General features: G+C 43.3%; 1 protein-coding gene across 3 annotated transcripts in view; it reads right to left on the bottom strand.

Moving 5' to 3' along the window:
• The window catches only part of LOC126108725 (uncharacterized), a 122254-nt gene that overhangs the window by 58746 nt on the left and 40170 nt on the right, over positions 1-23338 (bottom strand). For all 3 annotated transcript variants that reach the window (XM_049914058.1, XM_049914059.1, XM_049914060.1), the window contains exon 3: positions 5939-6097. In XM_049914058.1, the coding sequence (XP_049770015.1) occupies positions 5939-6097 (159 nt within the window). The remainder of the gene's footprint in view (positions 1-5938; positions 6098-23338) is intronic.

Raw genomic sequence — 23338 nt, 5'->3', positions numbered from 1 at the left:
CCATGCGGATCTTGTATGACCTTATTCTGTTCCCGCACTTCCTCCTTTTCCTCTAACCGATATGGATCCTCTTCACCTCCTGTAAACTTGATCCCCCTCACCTGCTTGTCTCTCCCATCCATCCCCACCCCTGTCCACTGCTGTGCCTGTATTCCCACATCCCACATGCTATCTCTCCACACTCCATACCTTCGCCCAAGGTGGCTTCCACCAACTGCCCCTCCCTGGTGATGCCCTCATCCCCTGCATCTAACCCTCCTACCAACTTTGATCCTACCCTTCCACACCCTGTGTTTTTTTCCTGACGGCACCCTATCTCCCTTCTCTCCTTCCTCCCTTCCTGCCCCTCTCCCCTCCCCAGGCTTCCCCTACCCCCTACCTTGTTTCCCCCCCTCCCATCTCCTCTGCCACTGGTATCTCCACCCTCCCCTCTCCCTCCTCCCCCACCTTTTCCCCTTTTGGCAGGTCCCCGGACTCGTACACGTCAAGTGAACATTCGCGCGCCGGAGATCGTCGCCAGTGTTTTGTGTGTACCATCGTGTTAGTGATTCAGTGTTTCGTCATTTGTGCTCCTTCATTCACGTGCGCCGTTTCTGTCGTCTCTGTTAGTGCCAGAGCGCTGCACTTGTGACCGACTTCATGTATTTTTAAATTTGTGTGTCTACTGGTGTCTATGCGCCGTGTTGTTTCGTTTTTCGATGTCTCCACTTGTAATAAATGTATTACCTATGGCCGAAGAGCGACGTAGTATTGCCGCTTCCGGTCTACCTTTGTATAAGGTGTCAAAATAACAATAAAGGAAAAAAAGGAAAAGCCTGTGTCGTTCAGAAGCACGATGCAACGTTCCTTAGTCACGCAAGAGTGCTCGTCCCTAAGAACATCACGTCCTACTTCTGAACTATACAGGCACTGCAATATCATTCTTTTCCAATGGCCATTCTGTCATCACAGCCTAGTGAGGGTTCAGGGAATGGTTTAATATCTCGCCTGCAGGTTGCGTTCCTGATCGAAAATCGATTGTTGTGTGGGTGTACGTGTTTGTGGATACAGGGAAAGAAACCAGGATCTTCAACAACTGGCCATTTTCAACTCCCCCAGGCTACGAGCACGGAAACGTGCAGCTGCTCCTGCTGTTCCTGATCGCACAGCGAGGCGAAATCTCCACGAGGGCTTAAAAACTCTAGCATACACACTGAGACTAGTGTACACTCTTACGACACACGTTCTCGCTTCACAGAAAACCGCTTGTGAAGCCTTGATCTAAAACTTGCCTCGTGACAGCCTCGTCTTCTCCAGCGTCGAGGCACATTTTCGTTTCCCTGGATGCGTGAATAAACAACACATGCCATACTGGAGTGGCACGAAAACCCAAGAACTTCACGAGGAGCCCATGCCTACGGAACGTGTGACTGTCTGGTGGGCATTATCAAAAACTGACATTATTGGCCCATGGTTTTTCGAAGAGAATGGTAGGGCAGTTACGGTCTCTTTTGAATGTTATGACCAGATGATTCAGACAGCTACTCCTCCAGAACTTAAAGAAATGTGTGTTGGGGATGTCTGATTCCAACAAGAAGGCGTCACACATCACACAGAACGGACGTCAGTGACAATCGTTCGCGAACATTTCCCCTGGGTTATTTGTCCAGGACGGCAATTTCAAGGGGCGCCAAATTCATATTATTGAAGAAAAAATCTTGTTTTACAAAGCGACAGCCCACGTGTCGATTATTCATATGATTCTGAAACATATCCCTATTGATTTTCGAACATTCTAAGTTCATTTCTGAACGTATCATAAGTTGACTCAATGCGTGCATAGAGTACGCGATGTCTCTGCCAGGGAAACCCCGTCGCATCCAGAAGTTAATAACTTTCCCGCAGACAAAAGAGGATGTGCCTGTATGAGCCGATCCCAATAAACGAGAACGGGTGAATACCAATCGCTGTTTTTTATGTGGTTGATTAGGTGTGCAAATGATGAGCCTTATTGTAACATTTAGCGAAGTCCATAGATTCAGACAACCAGAGTGGAAATAAGCGACTAACAGCAACATCAGGTAAAGAAAATTACATATTATTTCCCCGATGTATCCAAGAAAATGAAATTTTGAGAGCAAATTTTTGTTAGATTGCTACACTACTAAGGGCCAGTTGCACAGTCTCCGGTTAGCAGTAGCGTAATTCTATTCTCGGAATAGCGCGGAAAATGCTTTTTACCAACATGTAAAAAACGCCTAACCGGAGAATGGACGCGGGATAACTAAACAGGTGATACTGGCTGGGTTTGACAATGGCAGGAATAGTTACAGAAATAGGGATGGTAAGATTGCTTGTTAGAACGAGTAAGGAGAAAAAACGAGAACGTCACACAAATTATATGGAAGAACACAAAAATTTCGTACTACTACTACTTCTCGATCTCATGCTTGAGAAATTGGAGCTTATGAACGAAAAGTGAAACTCCTAACATAAAATTTTTGCTTGTAGTAAGCATAATAGGCATTTGATATTCGTACTTTGTGAGTTATATTCTGTCGTGTTATTTATATAAATAAGGTAGATAAACATAACCATTTGTGCCAAAGCAGTCGCGCCTATTTGGCGAGTGTTACAACTGCTTCAATATTAAAAAGGCGTATTTCGTTTTATCTAGCAGACAGTGACAAAATAGACGTAATCAAATCGAGAAACCCCGCCAGTCTTGGGTACTACTCGTATTAACAACTTTTTCAGTGTTAGGCAACACCATTTTAATTTTTCACGTAGCAAAATGTTTCACGAACTTTGATGGCGTAATACACATATCAAAAAAAGTTTTGCATCACCCTGGTTCCCAGAACTCCTGAAGATAGACGTTGACTGTGGCTATTGTATCACAGACACAGTCCCTCTGACTGTTCACAGATGTCACTAAACCCTCCCAAAGATGTAAACAACCATGCATGAGCAACGCCTATTAGAAGGAAGGGATCCGATAGCCGATAAGTTACAGCCATTCCACCAGGAAGGAGGTAAACGGCTCGTGTTGTCTGTAGTTCAGCCATGCCTAGACGGGCAATACCGCGGTTAGATCGCGTCCACATTGTTACTTTGTACCAGGAAGGCAAGTGTCCAGGCGTCTCGGAGTGAACTAAAGCGATGCTGTTCGGACATGGAGAATGTACAGACGAACTGTCGATGACATGCCTCGCTCAGGCCGCCCAAGGGCTGCTACTGCAGTCGATGACTTCTCCCTCCGGATTATGGCTCGGAGGAAAGCAACGCCACCATGTTGAATAATGCTTTTCCTGCAGCCACAGGACGTCGTATTACGACTCAAACTGTGCGCAACAGGCTGCATGATGCGCAACTTCACTCCTGACGTCCATGGCGAGGTCCATCTTTGCAACCACAACACCATGCAATGCGGCACAGATGGGCCCAACAACAGGCCAAATGGACAGCTCAGTACTGGCGTCACGTTCTCTTCACCGATGAGTGTCGCATATGCCTTCAATCAGACAATCGCCAGAGACGTGTGTGGAGGCAGCCTGGTCAGGCTGAATGCCTTAGATACGCTGTCCAGCAAGTGCAGCAAGGTGGAGGTTCCCTGCTGTTTTGGCGTGGAATTATGTGGGACCGACGTACGCCGCTGGTGGTCATGGAATGCGCCCTAACGGCTGTACAATACTTGAATGCCCTTCTCCGACCGATAGCGCAACCAAATCCGTAGCATATTGGCGAGGCATTCGTCTTCATCAACGTCAATTCGCGCCCCCATCGTGCCCATCTTGTGAATGACTTCCTTCAGGATAACGACATGAACCCCATCGAACATGCCTGGGATAGATTGAAAAGTGCTGTTTATGAACGACGTCACACACCAACCACTCTGAGGGATTTACGCCGAATCACCGTTGAGGAGTGGGACAATCTGGACCAAGATTGCCTATCCTTGTGGATAGTATGCCACGAAGAATACAGGCATTCATCAATGCAAGTCGACAGGCTGCTGGGTATTACAGGTATCGGTGTGTACAGCAGGCCGGACCACCACCTCTGAAGGTCTCGTTGTATGGTGATGCAATGTATGGTTTTCATGAGCAATAAAAAGGACGGAAATGATGTTTTTGTTGATCTCTATTCCAATTTTCTGTACAGGTTCCGGAACTCTGGGAACCGAAGGTGATGCAATTTTTTTTTTTTTATATATGTAGATTCTTTCGCAGAAAGGAAAGCACGCCGTGAAAGCTGTAGCGAGATAAGAGAGAAAAATGCTGGGACCTAAGGATTGATGAAATGTGTAGTGTCTTGCTTCTCTCTTGTCTTTATTGCGATGAAGTTGTGGCACTGCACTGTGGCACACTTCAGACCAAATAAGGTGTTTTACATTTCGCCGAATATGTATGTTTTATATATCATACTCTTCAGAAAGATGTGCGTTACGAAATGAACATATTTTTGAAAAACCGATTTTTTTTTAAATTTCTGGCTGTCTATCTCAAACTCTCGAGGGGGAGGGTGCGGGGCGGGAAGCCGCCACTGTCACGTCTTGGCTCTGGTCCCAAAATATCGTAGATCCGGGGCTGTATTAGCGTTTTCTTGACATGACGTCAGGTAACGTTAAATTAAATCTTTTGTGGGTAAATATTCATACATTGTAAGTGGACAAATTAAGGAGGGCAGTTTTCTGTAGGTAGTATAACACGTTACAAATCACTTGGTATGAGGGGTAGCAACAGCTGTAATGATGCATTTCGAACGATGAAAACGGCAGCAGATGCGTCAAAATGGTTTACTAATCGCGACTGGTTTCATGACATCACAGTGCTGTCTTCAGGTAACAAATTGTTGACATTCCAATAAAAAAAAGTCCTTAAAATCTTCTTATGGGTAAAGAAAAGAAGTCTTCAGTCTTGCTGAACAAGATCGTGCACAATTGTCAAGAAAAACACGACCAGTGGTATTATAGAAAGGCGTTTCCCAGACATACGTGATACGTATTCTCAGGAAAAGAGGCCATCTCGGAGGAGGTTCTTTCTACGGTTGATTTCGGCACACCAACACAAGACTCAGAGCACATTTATTACCTTATTAATTTTTTTCCGTAATAAATCACGTTCAGAAACAACAGCACCCTTCATAAATTCAGTTATACAAGGAGAATTGACTTACCCTACCCACCACTAATCCATAGTATACTACAGAAAGGAATTCGATGCTAAATAAAATTAACATCAAACTCTGGCTGAAATTGTATCTACTTGTTAATAATCCTTGTGTGTGTGTGTGTGTGTGTGTGTGTGTGTGTTTGTGTACGTGGGCACTCATGTTGTTTTAGAGAGATCGTGCGAGATATACAATACAAAAAAGTGTATTGAGACAGTTAAGACAACAGCACAAATGGTCAGCAAGTTGTCTTGTTTCTCGGCGAGAACATGCATTACAGCTGCAAAAGTGACTCTCTCCACATCGTAGTCAGAGGTCGAAATTACAGTGCACAGAACATGAAAGTAATTAAACTAAACTCTCACGAAAGGAGTTTTATTACATTCCATGCAAGAAAGTATCCGTAAACTTCAGCTGGTGCGAGTAATGTGTTTTTCTCTGTTCATATCTCATCTCTAGTTCAAACTGACAACGTTTTGCTTACACATTAGTGTCTGCCTCCAGTTTCAATTTTAGGATCTGATAATTTGTAGGAGAGGTGCTTAACACCAGAAAGGCGTCAAACTGATTAATTTCGAACATATTCCTTTTCTTATTGCCGTTCCTCAAAGTCATCGTAAACGAGTTTCACAAAGCATGACATTAAATAAAACTATATGGAGCTGTTCTAGATGTTCCAGTATGAATAGCAGCCTTCTAAGTATCACTTTAATGGATGTTTTACATGCAGTTTGTCATTCACGCTTCTGAAGATACGCTCCGTCCAGAGTCGTGATTGGATACTTGCCGCAGGCACAGGCTTCTTGTTGATGCCCATGGGGTACCAGATGTACTCAAAGACGGCCGGGAAGTTAGTCAGCAAGTAGTCGAATGGCTTGGTGAAGGTCAGGTCGTAAAATTTAAGCCATCCACCAGTACTGCCCCACTTGTAAACGGTGATCTCCATCTGCAACGACACCACAGAAAATCATCAGAGAACTGTTCACGAAAACTTTCTCAGTGCAGCTCACTTGCAGACAGTTTTAGAGGAAATTAAATGGGATCAAGTGCAAACATTTTCAGCTCTTTCAAAAGCGCGCCAGATTGCGTACAGGGAGAAAGCAAATAGTAGGTTTAAAGAAATTGTTGTATCAATCTTTAAGCGAAGAGAAAAGATTTCCATTTCGATTATACTTTCTTAAACCAAGACACGGAAAGGTGTCTACTATTGTGCAGTTTCCGTTGTCTGCAGACATTCATCAGAAAGGAGATATGTAATAGATAATTCTCAGATATCCAAACTAAGTTGGAAGGAAAACGTATTTCACTCTGTAAAGGAATACTTGTCAATCATTCAGAGCCTTTCGTCAGCTGACTTGAACATTTGTTAGCTGCTGAAGAGAAAAATCTATCGACATCCAACAACATTAGAAGATGACTGATAGGGTTGCTTCACCGTGGTAAATACCTACGAGAAATGGTAACAGACTGCTTCCTCGTGTTATATTAAGACCCACGAACGGAATTCATTGGGTCCAACAGATATGAGTCAACTAGTATACAGAACGAAGCTAAGACAGACACTTTATTTAAGTGAAATAAAATAGACTAACTAAAGTTAAGCAATATTGTACTGTAGTAAAATAAATTTCGTGTGACTAGGGCCTCCCGTCAGGTAGACCGTTCGCCGGGTGCAACTCTTTCGATTTGATGCCACTTCGGCGACTTGCGCGTCGATGGGGAAGAAATGATGACGGTTAGCACAACACAACATCCACTCCCTGAGCGAGAAAATCTCCGACCCAGCTGGGAATCGAACCCAGGCCTTTAGGACTGACACTTTGTCACACTGACCACTCAGATACTGGGGGCAGACTGTAGTGTAGTAATACGAAATAGAGTAATAGTGTGCAGTAACGATACCAACATGATCTGCATTTTACAGACAAATATATCAATTTTGAGAATCCCTGTGTGAAAAAGTTTGCTTTGGGGTAGAAAGTGTTCTCCAAACAAAATATTTAAGTTGCCATTAAAACATTCTCATGATCAGAATAAACAGAACACCTTGAACGGCTAGAGAAAGTACATTCACATTCACAGGACATCTACATTAATTAATATGACCTGCATAGATGATTAGCACTTCAGTCACGTCGGTTCAGCATGCATCCTGTTGCCTAGTAGCCACAGGGACTACGATGGGGCCTGATTCCTTCTTCCATGCGTGATGGCATCGACACGCTTAACCCGCGAATGGCGTCCTGTGGTATAGGCATCATGCTGTATTCGCCTGGTTCCAAAGTTCATCTGTGGTGGTTGGCATTGGTTCACAGCACTGCCACCAAAAAGGCACGTGTTCGTGCAGCAGAGTGCGGTCGTGCATTGTCATGCTGGAAAGCAGCATCTGGGGTGTTGTGCACAAAGGGTATGGCTACAAGCCGCGGGATGTAATTCACGTAGGTCACACTGGACACAGTGCCCTTGACTCACTCCTGTCTCTACGTCTAATCAGACTTTTCTATATGACCCTAATCTGTGGCGAAAAGGTATTTGATCCACAGAATAATATTAAACCGAGAGAAGTAGATGAAGTTATAACCGAATCGCCACTGCTCAGTACTTTAGCAATGACGATTAGACACAAAGTTCGGTTAATTTTATATGTTTTTGTTACGTAAACTAATTTTTAATAAACAGTAGTTAGTGGGAAATTTGGAAAAAGGTTTTCAAAGTATGTCATTAATGAAAATAAGCAACGGTCGGCAATTTCTCACCACAACACGAATAATTAAATAGAAACTGAACTTTGAGCAGTCTTGGGTAAGAATCAATTACAGTACGATTGTCTATTGGCTGTGGATAGAAACTTTTGTTACGTCACTCACCGTAATACTGACTGTTGTAATTGTAGCAAGCAGGAAGATTGCGTGAATTTACTCATTGGTAAGGACTGTTGTAAATTGTGCCACAAGGTATAAATTAGAAACTACGCTTTGACAGTGAAATTCAGTGTCCACATTAAGTAAAGTTTTACTAGAAATTTTTGATTATGAAAGTTACTGTAAGGTACTGTGATACTTGGATAACGACGTATGAAGATTATTTATGTGACAATATGCACGAAAACAGTGTTATATAAGCAATAAAATTCCAAGTACGCTGGTCAGCCTGTTACACTTATAGTTATAAAAAGTCTAGGTCTACTTCACTTTATGATGCCGTTGGTTTGTCGAGCGGCTTCATTCAGCGGTAAAATAGGGCACAGGTTGATCTTCTTGCCATACCATAGCCAATAACAAGGGCCCACAGTACTCTTGATGTTATGCGAATTACTCTTGCTGCATTTGTGCTGTGCCCAATAAATGCCATACACATAGCTTGCCCGTATTAAACATCCGCCAAAACAATCATTTCAGTTTTCACTGCTCCGCACTTGGGAAACAGATTTTTTGCCTCCGCGCTTTTGCACAGCCACACCGGCGAATACACACAACCAACGACACCAATCGTCTGCTCGCAACTCCCAACTTCTCCTTCTTTTTGGCGCGCTCACACGCCCAGCGATAATGCATTTACAACTTATTACGCTCTTTGACAGTAGCTTTTCCCTGACTAGGCCAGCGTGTCTATTTACAAAATGTTAACATTCCATGCGTATTATGTTTCTAAAATAACAAAGAAAATTTGCAGCTTGACAACATATTTACAAGAATAGTATGCAGCACAACTAATAATACATCGTAAAACACGTAGAAAACGTATGACCACACAGAGAGTTGTGGTGTTGTACCCTGGACATGCACCAAATGTGGTTTGTGGCTGTACCCAACGGCACGCCACACCATAAGGCCTCGAACTGGAGCTGTATGCCTCGTGCAAATGCAATCACTGTGACACCGCTCCCCCTGTGTATGGTGAAGCAAAATGAGGGCATCGTTTTCAAACAAACAGAACCTGGATTCGGCGGAAAACACTATATGATGCTATTCATGTCCCCAGTGACGTCTTTCCATACACCATTGCTGTCTAGCATGTTTATACACGTTCGTCAATGGCAGGTGGAGAAGTGGACGACGCGCAAGTGTAACCCGTGCCGTAACAAAACAAACGGCGACGGACTGTCACCCCTGACAGTGTACGGTGTGTTACACTGTTCCACTGTTGCGGCACAGCCGAAGAGCACACAAATCTGTCCTGGAATGCCATTTGGATGACGCGTCTATCTTATCAGGGAGTTGGCTGGATTGCGTGACCTGGCCCATCTCGTCGTGTTCTGCGGCCTTCCGTGAACCATTCTGCACACACCCGTTGCACTGCCGAGGCACTTGGTCCCACAAGAGCAGCAATTTCCCCGATGGACGCGTCACATTCTCTCATGCCAGTAATACACCCTCTTTGAAACTCACTCATTTGACGGTACACTACGCGCATAAGCCTCTTACCCATCCTGCACCACTGCTCGAGTCACACTGACCCATTATCTTCGGTTTGCAGCGACAACGAGAGCAACAGGCACATGTTACCGGTAGGTGGTGTTTCGCCGTGATGTCGATGTTGACCTCAAATTCCCGGGCCGACATTGTTCAAATGCTTACCACTTCTGCAAAAAAAATGGTTCAAATGGCTCTGAGCACTATGGGACTTAACATCTTAGGTCATCAGTCCCCTAGAACTTAGAACTACTTAGACCTAACTAACCTAAGGACATCACACACATCCATACCCGAGGTAGGATTCGAACCTGCGACCGTAGCGGTCGCGCGGTTCCGGACTGTAGCGCCTAGAACCGCTCAGCCAACCGACCAGCCCACATCTGCAGAACGTACTAATGTACATGTGCTGTGAATATGAAACGTTGTATCTCCAATCGTTTAAGGTATTCTGTTTTATTTCTGAACATGGATGTAAATTATGTTGCTCATGTAACATGTCTAATATGTCTCTTTTAATTTTAAATACGTTTTCTCCTTTCCTTGACAACTTATTTTTAGTTTTCTTCGAAATACATCGGATTTTATTGTTACAGGACTTTTATATCGTCTTGCAAATACATACACTTCACTGGTTAGAGATTGCATTGTTAAGTACACTACTGGCCATTAAAATTGCTACACCACGAAGATGACGTGCTACAGACGCGAAATTTAACCGACAGGAAGAAGATGCTGTGACAGGCAAACGATTAGCTTTTAAAAGCATTTACACAAGGTTGGCGCCGGTGGCGACACCTACAACGTGCTGACATGAGGAAAGTTTCCAACCGATTTCTCATACGCAGACAGTAGCTGACCGGCGTTGCCTGGTGAAACGATGTTGTGGTGCCTCGTGTAAGGAGGAGAAATGCCTACCATCACGTTTCCGACTTTTATAAAGGTCGGATTGTAGCCTATCGTGATTACGATTTATCGTATCGCGACATTGCTGCTCGTGTTGGTCGAGATCCAATGACTGTTAGCAGAATATGGAATCGGTGGGTTCAGGAAGGTACTACGGAACGCCGTGCTGGATCCAAAGTGCCCCATATCACTAGCAGTCGAGATGACAGGCATCTTATCCGCCGGCTGTAACGGATCGTGCAGCCACGTCTCGATTCCTGAGTCAACAGATGGGGACATTTGCAAGACAACAACCAACTGCACGAACAGTTCGACGACGTTTGCAGCAGCACGGACAATCAGCTCGGAGGCCGTGCCTGCGGTTACCCTTGAGGCTGCATCACAGACAGGAGCGCCTGGTGTACGCAACGACGAACCTGGGTGCACGAATGGCAAAACGTCATTTTTTCGGATGAATCCAGTTTCTGTTTACAGCATCATGATGGTCGCATCCGTGTTTGGCGACATCGTGGTGAACGCACATTGGAAGCGTGTATTCGTCATCGCCGTACTGGAATATCACCCGGCGTGATGGTATGGGGTGCCATTGGTTACACGTCTCGGTCATCTCTTGTTCGCATTGACGGCACTTTGAACAGTGAACGTTACATTTCAGATGTGTTACGACCCGTGGCTCTACCCTTCGTTCGATCCCAGCGATACCCTACATTTCAGCAGGATAATACACGACCGCGCGTTGCAGGTCATGTACGGGCCTTTCTGGATACAGAAAACGTTCGACTGCTGCCCTGGCCAGCACATTCTCCAGATCTCTGACCAATTGAAAACGTCTGGTCAATGATGGCCGAGCACCTGGCTCGTCACAATACGCCAGTCACTACTCTTGATGAACTGTGGTATCGTGTTGAAGCTGCATGGGCAGCTGTACCTGTACACGCCATCCAAGCTCTGTTTGACTCAATGACCGGGCGTATCATGGCCGATATTACGGCCAGAGGTGGTTGTTCTGGGTACTGATTTCTCAGGATCTATGCACCCAAACTGCGTGAAAATGTAATCACATGTCAGTTCTAGTATAATATATTTGTCCAATGAATACCCGTTTATCATCTGCATTTCTGTTTGGTGTAGCAATTTTAATGGCCAGTAGTGTAATATTGTAACCCTTAGTGTTTGCTGATGTTAAGTACAACATTGTCAAAGTTTTTCCTGTATTCTTCTACCACTTGCTTGCCAGGATTAATAAGAGTATTATCTGTTGATGAATATTAATAGTTTAGGTACACTGTTGCCTATGCAGGATTTGACTGTGTAACAGAATGGATTATGTTTCTAATATGTTGTAACTCTATACTGTATATGTGTCCAATATTTTAAAAATATTTCTCCAATTTGTCAGTTCCTTTTCGGCAAGTCCTCTTGTAGAACTCTACTTCTGCTTGTGTGTGTCAAGCTACACCTAAGTAAACGTGGGCGCTTGTGTGTAGGGGAGCATCCCACTTTCAGGACCAGGTATGTACAGCTGCCATTCCTCAGACAGTGACGAGTGTAGCTGACGGCAGTGTGGGGGAGGCTTGGCTCGGATGACGACATCATGCATCTCCCCATCAACAGAGCCAAATCGCTTTCCTGAAAACAGGCTTGTCAGACAGCTTCTACGCCAACAGGTACACACATTGTGTGACCAAATGTATCCGGACGATCCCAAAAACATACGTTTTTCATATTAGGTGCATTGTGCTACCAACTACTGCCACGTACTCCACACCAGCGACCTGAGTAGTCATTACACACCCTGAGGGAGCGGAATAGGGCGCTCTGCGGAACTCGCAGACTTCGAACGTGGTCAGGTGATTGGGTGTCACTTGTGTCATACAACTATATGGGGGATTTCCGCACTCCTAAACGTCCCTAGGTCCACTTTTTCCGGTGTGATAGTGAAGTGGAAACGTGAAGGGACACATACAGCACCAAACCGTACATGCCGAACTCATCTGTTCACTGACAGAGACCGCCGACAGTTTAAGAGGGTCGTAATGTGTAATAGGCAGACATCTATCCAGGCCAACACACAGGAACTGCAAACTGCATCAGTATCCACTACAAGTATTATGACAGTTAACACAGAGGTGAGAAAACGGATTTCATGGTCGAGTGCCTGCTCATAAGCCCCAAATCACGCTGGTAAATGCCAAACGACGCCTCGCTTCGTGTAAGGACCATAAACATTGCACCATTGAACAGTGGAAAAACGTCGTGTGTAGTGATGAATCGCGGCACACAATGTGGCGATCCGATGGCGGGGTGTGAGTACAGCGAATGCCCGCCGAACATCATGTGCCAGCGTGTGTAGTTCCAATGGCGAAAATGGGGTGCGATGGTGTTACTGTGTGGTCGTGTTTATCATGGGTTGTTTTGCGTGGCACTATGACAGCACAGGCCTGCATTCATGTTTTAAGCACCTTCTTGTTTCCCACTGTTGAAGAGCAATTCGGGGATGGCGATCTCATCTTCTAACACGATCCATCACCTCTTCATAAAGCACGGCCTGTGGCGGAGTGGTTACACGACAGTAACATCCCTGTAATGGACTGGCCTGCACAGCGTCCTGACCTGAATCCTACAGAACACCTTTGGGATGTTTCGGAACGCCATCTTCGTGCCCAGGCCTCACCGACCGCCATCGATACCTCTCCTCAGTGCAGCACTCCGTGATGAATGAGCTACCATTCCCCAAAAAACCTTCCAGTACCTGTTTGAACGTATGCTTGCGAGAGTGGAAGCTGTCATCAAGGCTAAGGGTGGGCCAACACCATATTGAATTCCAGCATTACTGATGTAGGGCGTCACAAATTTGTACGTTATTTTCAGCCAGGTGTCCGGATAGTGTACCTAGATCTTCCAATCTTAGCCCAGTATAACACCTTGGGATTACACTTTCCAACTCCTGCTAAATTCACACGATTTTCTTGGAAACCGGCCAAGCAGAAAGCGGAAAATACCCCTATATGTAGGAGCACAAATCACACTCAGTTTTTACCAGACATTAAAATGAAACAACCAATTAGTATGTATCCCAGATCCGCCATGTTGTCAGAATTCATAGAAGCAACACAGCTTCGTCACCAGAACACGTGAACAGTTTCATCAGCTTTCACATTAAATTCACATAGCTTCATCAGCGGAATACACAGTCGTGCGCACACACACACACACTCACACACACACATACCCGCCCACACACACACACACACACACACACACACACACACACACATACCCGCCCATACACACACACACACACACACACACACACACACACACACACACGTGCACGCACACACATACTGATCTCCTAATCGCGACCTAGTATTTTACCAGCCATCAAATTAGACTGCTTCTCCTCCAAGATTTTTTTCGCACATGAAAAACAAAACAGGCAATTAGTATGTATCCCAGAGTTGCCCATCTTCTTATTTGCAAGATGATTAATTCTCTATATTTGTTTCCCACTTGCTTGAAGGCAAAATGCACTAATCATATTGTCATTCCTATGTATGAAATGTCTGTACTACTTATCAAAATATTTATACTAGGGGTGGAACCTACCGGTTAAGATAGACATAACGCCTCAAACACGACTGTGAGCTCTCAGATTAAGAGTTACGACGTCATTTCCACGTCTAAACTGTCTGTATTATTAATCGAAGTAAATAAAGACATTCACACTACTTTTTGAATGTCAATATCCGTGATTCAAGACCTGAGGGACTACAGCCATTCACTGTTGTAAAAAAAATTTAACATCTACAACCGTCCTTATGACGACATTTATTGTATGGCTACCAGTTTCGGCGCTTTAGGGCATCATCTTCAGGCCTCACCTGATGTTGAAAGGGTTAACACCAACCGTATATACGATGCATCAGTGGCCAACATAACTGCTTTACACAGACTACCTGTAACTATCATGCTGCCTCTATAACCATTCGTAGTCAGCTCTTACAGTTGATGGTTGGAGATACATCACAGTTACAGGTAGTCTGTGGAAACCAGTTATGTTGGGCACTGACGCATCGTGTATACAGATGGTGTTATCTCTGACTGCCAACTCTGGCAGTTGATTGTTGGAGAGACATCACAGTTACAGGTAGGCTGTGTAAACCAGTTATGTTGGCCATTGATGCATCATGTATATGGATGGTGTTATCTCTGACTGTCAACTCTGATAGCTGACTGTTGGAGAACAACTCCACTGTTACAGGTAGTCTGCATAAACCAGCAATGTTGGCCACTGATACATCGTGTATGCAGATGGTGTTAACCCCATCAGCATCAGCTAACGCCTAAAGATGGTGCGCTGAAGTGCCAAAACTAGTAGCCATACAATAAATAACATCATAAGGATGGCTGTAGCTTTTTCATTCAATTACGAAATTGATACTATTGGTGTAGCTTATGGGTTAACGCACAGGATGACAATTATTGAACTATATGAAACAAACGTAAATTAGTTACGAACTGCGGCGTGCACACGCTTTATTCAACATGTAAACGTCACCACAGATGTGCGTATTTAGGTTATGACGAGTTCGACATGCATGCCATCATTGGCGATGATGTGGCGCAGACGAATACTGAAATTCGGCATGATCCGCTGAAGTGTCGGAACATCGATGCTGTCGATGTACTCCTGAATGGCTGTTTTCAGCTCAGCAATGGTTTTGAGGTTATTGTTGTACATCTTGTCTGTAGAATAGCCCCACAAAAAGGAATCACATGTGTCCAGATCTGGAGAATATGGTGGCCAATCAAGGCCCATGCCAGTGGATTCTGGAAGCGCCAGAGGCTGAAAGCGGCACAGAACTGCTCCTCAGGGACATCAAACACTATCCTGCTTCGACGGGTTCGAGCTCCGTCTTGCATGAATCACATTTTGTCAAAATCAGATTCACTTAGGATAATGGGGATGAAATCTTCTTCCACGTTCCTTTCGGTAGTGACCGTACAATCTAGAAATATCGCACCGACTATGCCGTGACTGGACATTGCACATCACACAGTCACCCGTTGAGGGTGAAGAAACTTGGTGAACGGTGGTTCGAAACGCGCAGCGCGCCACGGATAAAGGCTGGTGGGAGCAATATTATGCTACAGGAGACATTTTCGTGTGCTTGCATGGGACCTGTGGTAGTAACTGAAGACACGCTGCCAGCTGCGAACCACTTGCACCCCTTCATGCCTGATGTGTCACCCGACGGTGATATCATCTTGAAACAGTCTGTCAATGCCTCAGAGCTAGAATTGTCCTACAGTGGTTCGAGGAGCATTTTAGTGAATTCACGTTGACGTCTCGGAGACCAAATTCGTCTGATGTGACTCCCACCTAAGTCGCTATCGGGCGCCAACACAGCATACGCAAATCAGCGGCCGTTATTGTGTGAATTACATTACCTGTGTGTAGACATCTAATGCCATAGTTTAGTTTAGTTTGGTTATGTCATGTTCTGTAGATCATTTTCGCGATTATTTTATCGATATGATGTGGAACAAGTCAGATTACAAGATATATATGCACTCATGAATAGTGCTAATATTAATATTACTGAAATTTTGGTTCTACACATGCAACTACATTTAGAGGTAAAAATTTTATTTATTTATTTTTTTACCGGTTCTGAAACAGAAACTCGTCCATAGAATAGAGGGAGTGGTCCATAAAAATGATTTTAAGCTAGGTTTAAGAGTTGATCTGCTACTTGCCAGACGCTTTATGCTGTTGAGCAAATGATCAAAGATATTTGTTGCTGAATAATGTACTCCTTTTTGAGCAACTGACAGCTTCAATAACAGATAGGCAAGGTCATGTTTCCCTCTAGTGTTGTACGTATGAACATCACTGATCTTCGCAAACTGACATGGATTATTTGTAACGAATCTCATTACTGAATATTTGTATTCTGAGGGTGCAGTAAAAATACCTAACTCCTTGAATAGGTGCCTACATGACGCCCTTGGGTGAATACCACTAATTATTCTCACTGCTCTCGTTTGTGGAATCAATACTTTATGTCTAAGTGGTGAGTCACCCCAGAAACCTATTCCATAAGACATTATTGAGTGGAAATATGCTAAGTATATTTTGAGTTTGATCTGTTTACTAGCAAGACTATAGATTATATGAAGAGCGAAAGAAGCTGAACTTAATTGTTTGAGAAACTCAGTAATATGATTCTTACAGTTGTCATCAATGTGAACACCCAAAAATTTGGAGAAAACTGCCCTGTTAACAGAGCCCTGTTCATACACTACATCAATGGTCGGTATGACTCTATTCGGTGTACAGAAGTGGATATAGTGAGTTTTTTTCAAAATTAAGGGAGAGTCCATTTTCTGAGAACCACTTAATAATTCTTTGAAAGACATCCTTAACAATATCTTCAGCTGCTTTTTCTGGAATGGGATATATTATAACGCTCATGTCATCTGCAAAAAGTACTAGTTATGCTTGCTGAACGTTAAGTGAGAGGTCGTTCACATGAATAAGGAACAGCAGAGGACCCAAAACTGAACCAGTGGGACTCCCTTTGTGATAACTCCCCATTCACAAGAATTTACCACCCTCCCAATATTATTTGTGTTATTCAGCACAACTTTTTGTTTTCTGTTTGTTAAGTATGATTCAAACCAGTTGTGTGTATAGCCTTCAGTTCCACAAAACCTGAGTTTTTCTAAGAGTGTGACATGATCCACACAGACAAATGCCTTGGAAAGATCACAAAAAAACCTGGCGATAATTTGTTATTGAGGGCTTGTACTATTTGATGGGTAAATGTGTAGATAGCATTCCCAGTGAGTAACCCTTCAGGAATCCGAACTGTGTGACATTCTGAGTAAATTATTTTCACTTAAATGTGAGACTACTGTTGAATACGTAACTTTTTCGAATATTTTAGAAAATGAAGTCAGCAATGAGATGGGTCTATAATTATTTAAGTCACTTTTGACCCCATTTATTTTGAAGAGGTTTGACAATTGCGTATTTCAATCTGTCAAAAAATTCCCTGTGCCAGCGAAGCATTACAAATATCACTAAGGACCACTTATTAAATTAGAACAACACTTCAAAATTCTGTTAGAGACTCCATCAACACCACATGAGCTCTTGTTTTTCAGTATATTTATAATCCCCTTAATTTCAGTGGAGGATGTTGGTGCCATTTCTAAAGGCCTAAGGTGCTTGGGAATGACATTTTTAACACATTTTATTGCTTCTTCAACTGACCTCTTTAACCCGATTTTTGCTGTTACATTCAGAAAGTCATTCTTAAAAATACTTGCAATTTGTGAATTATCACTGACAACAATATCATTTAGCTTTATTGCTATGGTATGCTGCCCCATCTCCCATTTGACAATATTTCATATGATTTCAATCTTATTATCCACATTATTGATTTCTGTTAGAACACATAAGCTTATCGACTTTTTAATGACTTTTGTTAAAATATTACAGTAGTAAGCAAGTAATGTTCGATCCTGACTTACTCTGGCCTTTCCATACGTTCCCCTCTTCCTCTTACACGATATCTTAATTCCCTTAGTAATGTATAGCTTACTTGACTTTGTAATGTCTGTTTTGGATAACGTTTCAGGAAAGCAACACTCAAATATTGAGACAAATTTACGGTGGAATAAATTGAATTAGTCATCAGCATCATTTTATCTGTATACTTCATCCCATTCTATTAAAACTCTGTACCCTGTCCTCATCAATAAGCCTCCCTGCCTTGTATGAACCTGCCTGAAGCCCGTAAGGTGCTATATGTGTTATTTCCATTAACTGTGCATAACGATCAGATAGCCCATTAACAACTGGGTACACATTCATTATTTCTGCCTGAGCACTGTCTATGAAAATGTCATTGATAAGTGACCTACTATCCTGCTGCACACGAGCTGGGAAATTTACAACAGATAGTAGATTGAAACAACCAAACAAAAATTCTAGCTCATTTTTCCTATCTGTATCTTTTAAGAAATCTACATTAAAATCTCCACAAACAACTAACTGCTTCTTTTTGTCTGACAGGTAGCTCAATAATGCCTCTAGATTGTTTATGGATAGCTGAAAGTTACCTTGAGGGGATCTGTAGATTGTTACAATTAGTATAGAAGTATAATGCAGTAGCAACTCACAAGCACATGCTTCAAGGATCTGTTCTACACAAAAACTATTTGTTTCAATATTTTTGACTTTGTGTGCAGTTTTTATATAAGTAGCAACTCCTTCTTTTTCCATGTTGACTCTACAGGAATAAGATGCTAATCTGTAATCCCTTAAATTTAACTTCTCCATCCCTTCTATTACATTGTGTCGAGAGAGACGCAAAACATCTATACCTTCAGAATTTACCCCATGTTCTAGGCATACAAGAAGCTCATCTATCTTACTTTTCAATCTTCTAATGTTCTGATGAATTGTATTTCTTTGTATACGGCTACAAACATTATGACACTGTTCTGTTTTAATCTCTTTCAACACTCTCTGTCGGTAACCTGACTCAAACCTAAGAAATGTGTCCCTCTGACTCCAGTAGTCACAGGTATTTTGTCTTATGTGCATGTGGCCCCCCTTGCATTTTCTGCAAGAAGATCAACTAATCTATCCTTCCCCCTCCTATTCAGGTGCAGGCCATGACTAGTGTAACCCCACCTCCCAATTGCATCAAAAGGCACAGCACCGATACGAGTTTCAGTTTCTGCTAGCAGTAACCCCCCCCCCCGCCCCTCCCCCAACCTCTCTGTTAACACGGTTGACAGCCGTATTAACCCAGGGCTGGTCATGGCGGTGCAAAACATCCACAAACCCCACACAAGTGTGAGCTCTTGCAGCTCCTATTACATCCATCTCACACCTAATATTACAGTCCGAATTGCTAGCCAGGCTGTTCCCACTCCTCCTACTATACGAACATGGTCCTCACCATCAAAATCTTTGCACAAGGCCCCTAGATTTTCTGTAACCTGGCTTATATTAGCACTAGGTTTCACAATGCTTGTACCCTGGTACTCTGACTCCTAGGCTACAGTGTAGCAACCGGCCTACACCTCTCCCATGACTGCTACCCAACAGCAGGACTCTTCTCATTCTGCTTGACTTTACACCCGACCTAGCATTACATTTGTTAGTAGTCCGATGCACCCTACTTTGCTCAAAAACTGTTTGAGGCTCTTCTACTTCAGGTAACAAATCAAACAGATTGCTCACTGGAATCTGAAAAGTGATTTTTGAGGTTTTCTCCTTCTGACTACGACTTGTTACTTGTTCCCAGCTCCCATTGTCTCTTTCCCCCTTCAGCCTGTCTAATTCGAAGTACACTGTTTCTAGTTCTGTCTGCAGGGCACAAATCTTTTTTCCCTGTTCCACGATTTTCTTGTCACGGCTACGTCAGCTACTGCTCCATTGGCGAGCCTCATCCTGTCACTATAACAGCTTCCCCACTACAATCACCTCCGCAAACCTACAGACAAACAGTCGGATCCCTGATTCACAGAATCGGTGATATATTTCATTCCAAAGACGAATAAACGAGATATTAAGAAGGTGGTCATAATGTTTTCGCTCATCAGTGCACACTGTTTTACATGTGGCATGCTTGTCTAGTGTGGAAACTAGTAACCACTCTGCGATGTCCGTGCAGTAACCTCTGTGCGTGTGCATCATGCGATTGCTTTGTTGCTGAGTAACTAATGTTGTCAGAATGTCTGTTCGATTTGGTATGATGGTGCACTCCGATCCCAGCCATCTATTTGTCGCCAGTGCGCCTGCCGTGTGACTGGTGCGGGAGGATATCTACCAGCCTGCCACCTGGTGCTAGCCAGCGCGACTACTAACATATCTAGGTCAATGACGTCGAGCGAGCAGCAAACGACATGATGCATTCACCCCTTTGATGGAGGATACATGTAATCCACCACATCATCTACTGATTCCTGGACCCCTTAATACAGCCGGCTGAAGTGGCCGTGCGGTTAAAGGCGCTGCAGTCTGGAACCGCCAGACCGCTACAGTCGCAGCTTCGAATCCTGCCTCGGGCATGGATGTTTGTGATGTCCTTAGGTTAGTTAGGTTTAACTAGTTCTAAGCTCTACGGGACTAATGGCCTTAGCAGTTGAGTCCCATAGTGCCCCAAGCCATTTGAACCCATTTGAACCCTTAATACAGCTTGTACCCCATGCAACTATATTCTGAAGATACCAGCGTAGTGAAATATTGATATATAGAGCGTCATGAACATGTATTGATATTAAAAGGGAATTTACAATTTTGGGAATTTGTGGTGAGGTCTTATGGGACCAAACTGCTGAGATCATCAGTCCCTAAGCGTACACACTACTTAATCTAGTTTAAACTAACTTACGCTATGGACGACACACAGACCCATGCCCGAGGGAGGACTCGAATCTCCGACGCGAGAGCTGCACAGACCGTGACAACACGCCTTAAACCGCGTTGCTACCCCGCGCGGCCGGAATTTACAATTTCTGATGGTACTGTCGAGCCATATTCTAAATTCATCGCAACTTTTTGCTGGATTATTCCAATCTCTGTCTTCTCTAAAGCTTCTACCCTCTCCATATCACCACGGAGTTAATCCCTGATGCCTTAACAAATTACGTAACTCTCTAAAGATCGCTCTAGTACCATGGAGTTTATCCCTGAAGCCTTAAAAAATTGCTCATCATCCTGTCCCTTCTTTAATCAGTGTTTTCCAGATGCCTCTTTCTTCGTCCGTTCTGCTGAGAACCTCCACAATCCTTATGTCCACCTAATTTTCAAGATTCCTCTTTAGCACCACATTGCAAATGCTTCAGTTATCTTCTGTTAGAGTCCTCCCTCGGGACTGTGTGTGTGTGTGTGTGTGTGTGTGTGTGTGTGTGTGTGTGTTGTCTTTAGCGTAAGTTAGTTTAAGTAGTGTGTAAGTCTAGGGACTGATGGCTTCAGCAGTTTGGTCCCATAGGAATTCACACACATTTGAACATTTATCTTCTGTTCCAGTTTTCCCACTGTCAATGGTTCACTGTCATACAATTGGATGCTCCAAACTTAAGTTTTTGGACATTTTTTCCCGAAATTAAGGCCTATGTTTGACACTAGTATACTTCTCCTGGCCAGGAATACCCTCGTCGCCTGTTCCAGTCTGCTTTTTATATTCTTCTTGCTCCATTTGTCATGGGTCTATTTTGCTCATTTTCCTTTACGCTCAGTCCATATTCTGTACTCATTAGTCTGCAGCTCGTGGTCTTGTGGCAAGCATTGCTGCCTCTGGATCAAGGAGTCCCAGGTTCGATTCCTCACTGGGTTGTGGGACTGGATGTTTCTGTTGTCCTCAGCATTTCATCATTATCTGTCAAAGTGGCGAGATTGGACTGTGGAAAGATTGGGACTTTGGTTGTGGGTTGCTCAGTGGTGCGGTTATCAGAGCCTGTACGAACAGCATCATTATCATCTTAGATTGTTCATTTTATTCAACACATCCTGTAGTTTTTTCTCACTTTCATCCAAATAGCAATACTATCAGCGAATCTTATCATTGCTATAATTTCACCATGAACTTTAATCTTACTCTTTAACCGTCCTTTTATTTCCTTCATTGCTTCTTCGATGTATAGATTGAACAATAGAGCTGAAAGACTGCACCCCTATCTTAATTCCTTTCTTATCCTATTTTACCCTCGTGGTTTATGTACATATTGTATGTCACTCGTCTTTCCCTGTAGCTTCCTGTTACTTTTCTCTAAACTTCGAACATCTTGCATCATTTCACATAATCGGTTTTCTAGATTGACAAATCCTATGAGCGTTATCTTGATTATACTTCAGTCTTGCTTACACTATCAAGCCCAAAAGCAGAACTGCCTCTCTGGTGATCTACGTTTCCCAAACCAAAACTGATCGTCATCTAACAGATCGTCAATTTTCTCTTCCATTCTTTTGTATGTTGTTCATGACAGCAGGTTGTATGCACAAGATGCATTTCCCTATTTAGATTTCCTAGCTACCCTACCAAGTTCAAACTTCACTTTTTTCAATTACAGGCCACATATCTTGTAGATACACATTATGCGTTTTTAATGCAGTAATTTCCATTGCTCTCTGCAGCCTCAAGCCGTTGATCATCACTGATTCCTCTGCCACTTTGGGGCAGCATCCCACTCCTTGTTGATAAAGGCGCTGGCAGGGTGAGGATAACTTCGCATACCGGATGTCTTCGCTGACCAATGCTGATGATTTTTATTTAGAATTTAAACTGTGGTTGTGTTCGAGCCTAGGACCCTTGACGTGTGGATTACTAATCAAAGACACTATGCAAAGATCACAGGCCTAATTTAATAATACGACATTTTGTGCACTTTTCTTTCTGAAGGGAGAATTTTACTTAACTACAGTATAACATAGTGGTGTAATAATATTCTTGGATTAGTTCTACATTCATCTAGGTCTTCTGTGATTTTTATAACACTACAAGATGTTTTCTACGTGTTTAATCTCTGTTTGTCGCATAACTTGTATGAAAAAATATCTTCCTTGGTTATTATTCGCAGCTCTACTGTTATGTCAGGTCACTGCACCGACTGATCTGTCGTGCGCCATCCAACCGAACAGGACTTTTAAGGCCTTTAGGGATCCGACACTGCTTTCATCCTGATTAACTGCATATCAGACAGAGTGCTTACACAGTAATTGCCTATGTCTACGTGGAAGTGTCTTTTGTTCATTAACTTCTGTCTTTACAAGTAAATTATCTCCACAGCTTCGAAGTCAGACAAAATTCCTCCCTTTTTGCTTTATGGCAATGTTCCAC

Source organism: Schistocerca cancellata, chromosome 11, assembly GCF_023864275.1.
Source record: "Schistocerca cancellata isolate TAMUIC-IGC-003103 chromosome 11, iqSchCanc2.1, whole genome shotgun sequence".
Taxonomy (NCBI): domain Eukaryota; kingdom Metazoa; phylum Arthropoda; class Insecta; order Orthoptera; family Acrididae; genus Schistocerca; species Schistocerca cancellata.
Note: the sequence above shows the minus strand (reverse complement) of the source record. Positions and strands in the feature narration are given on the sequence as shown.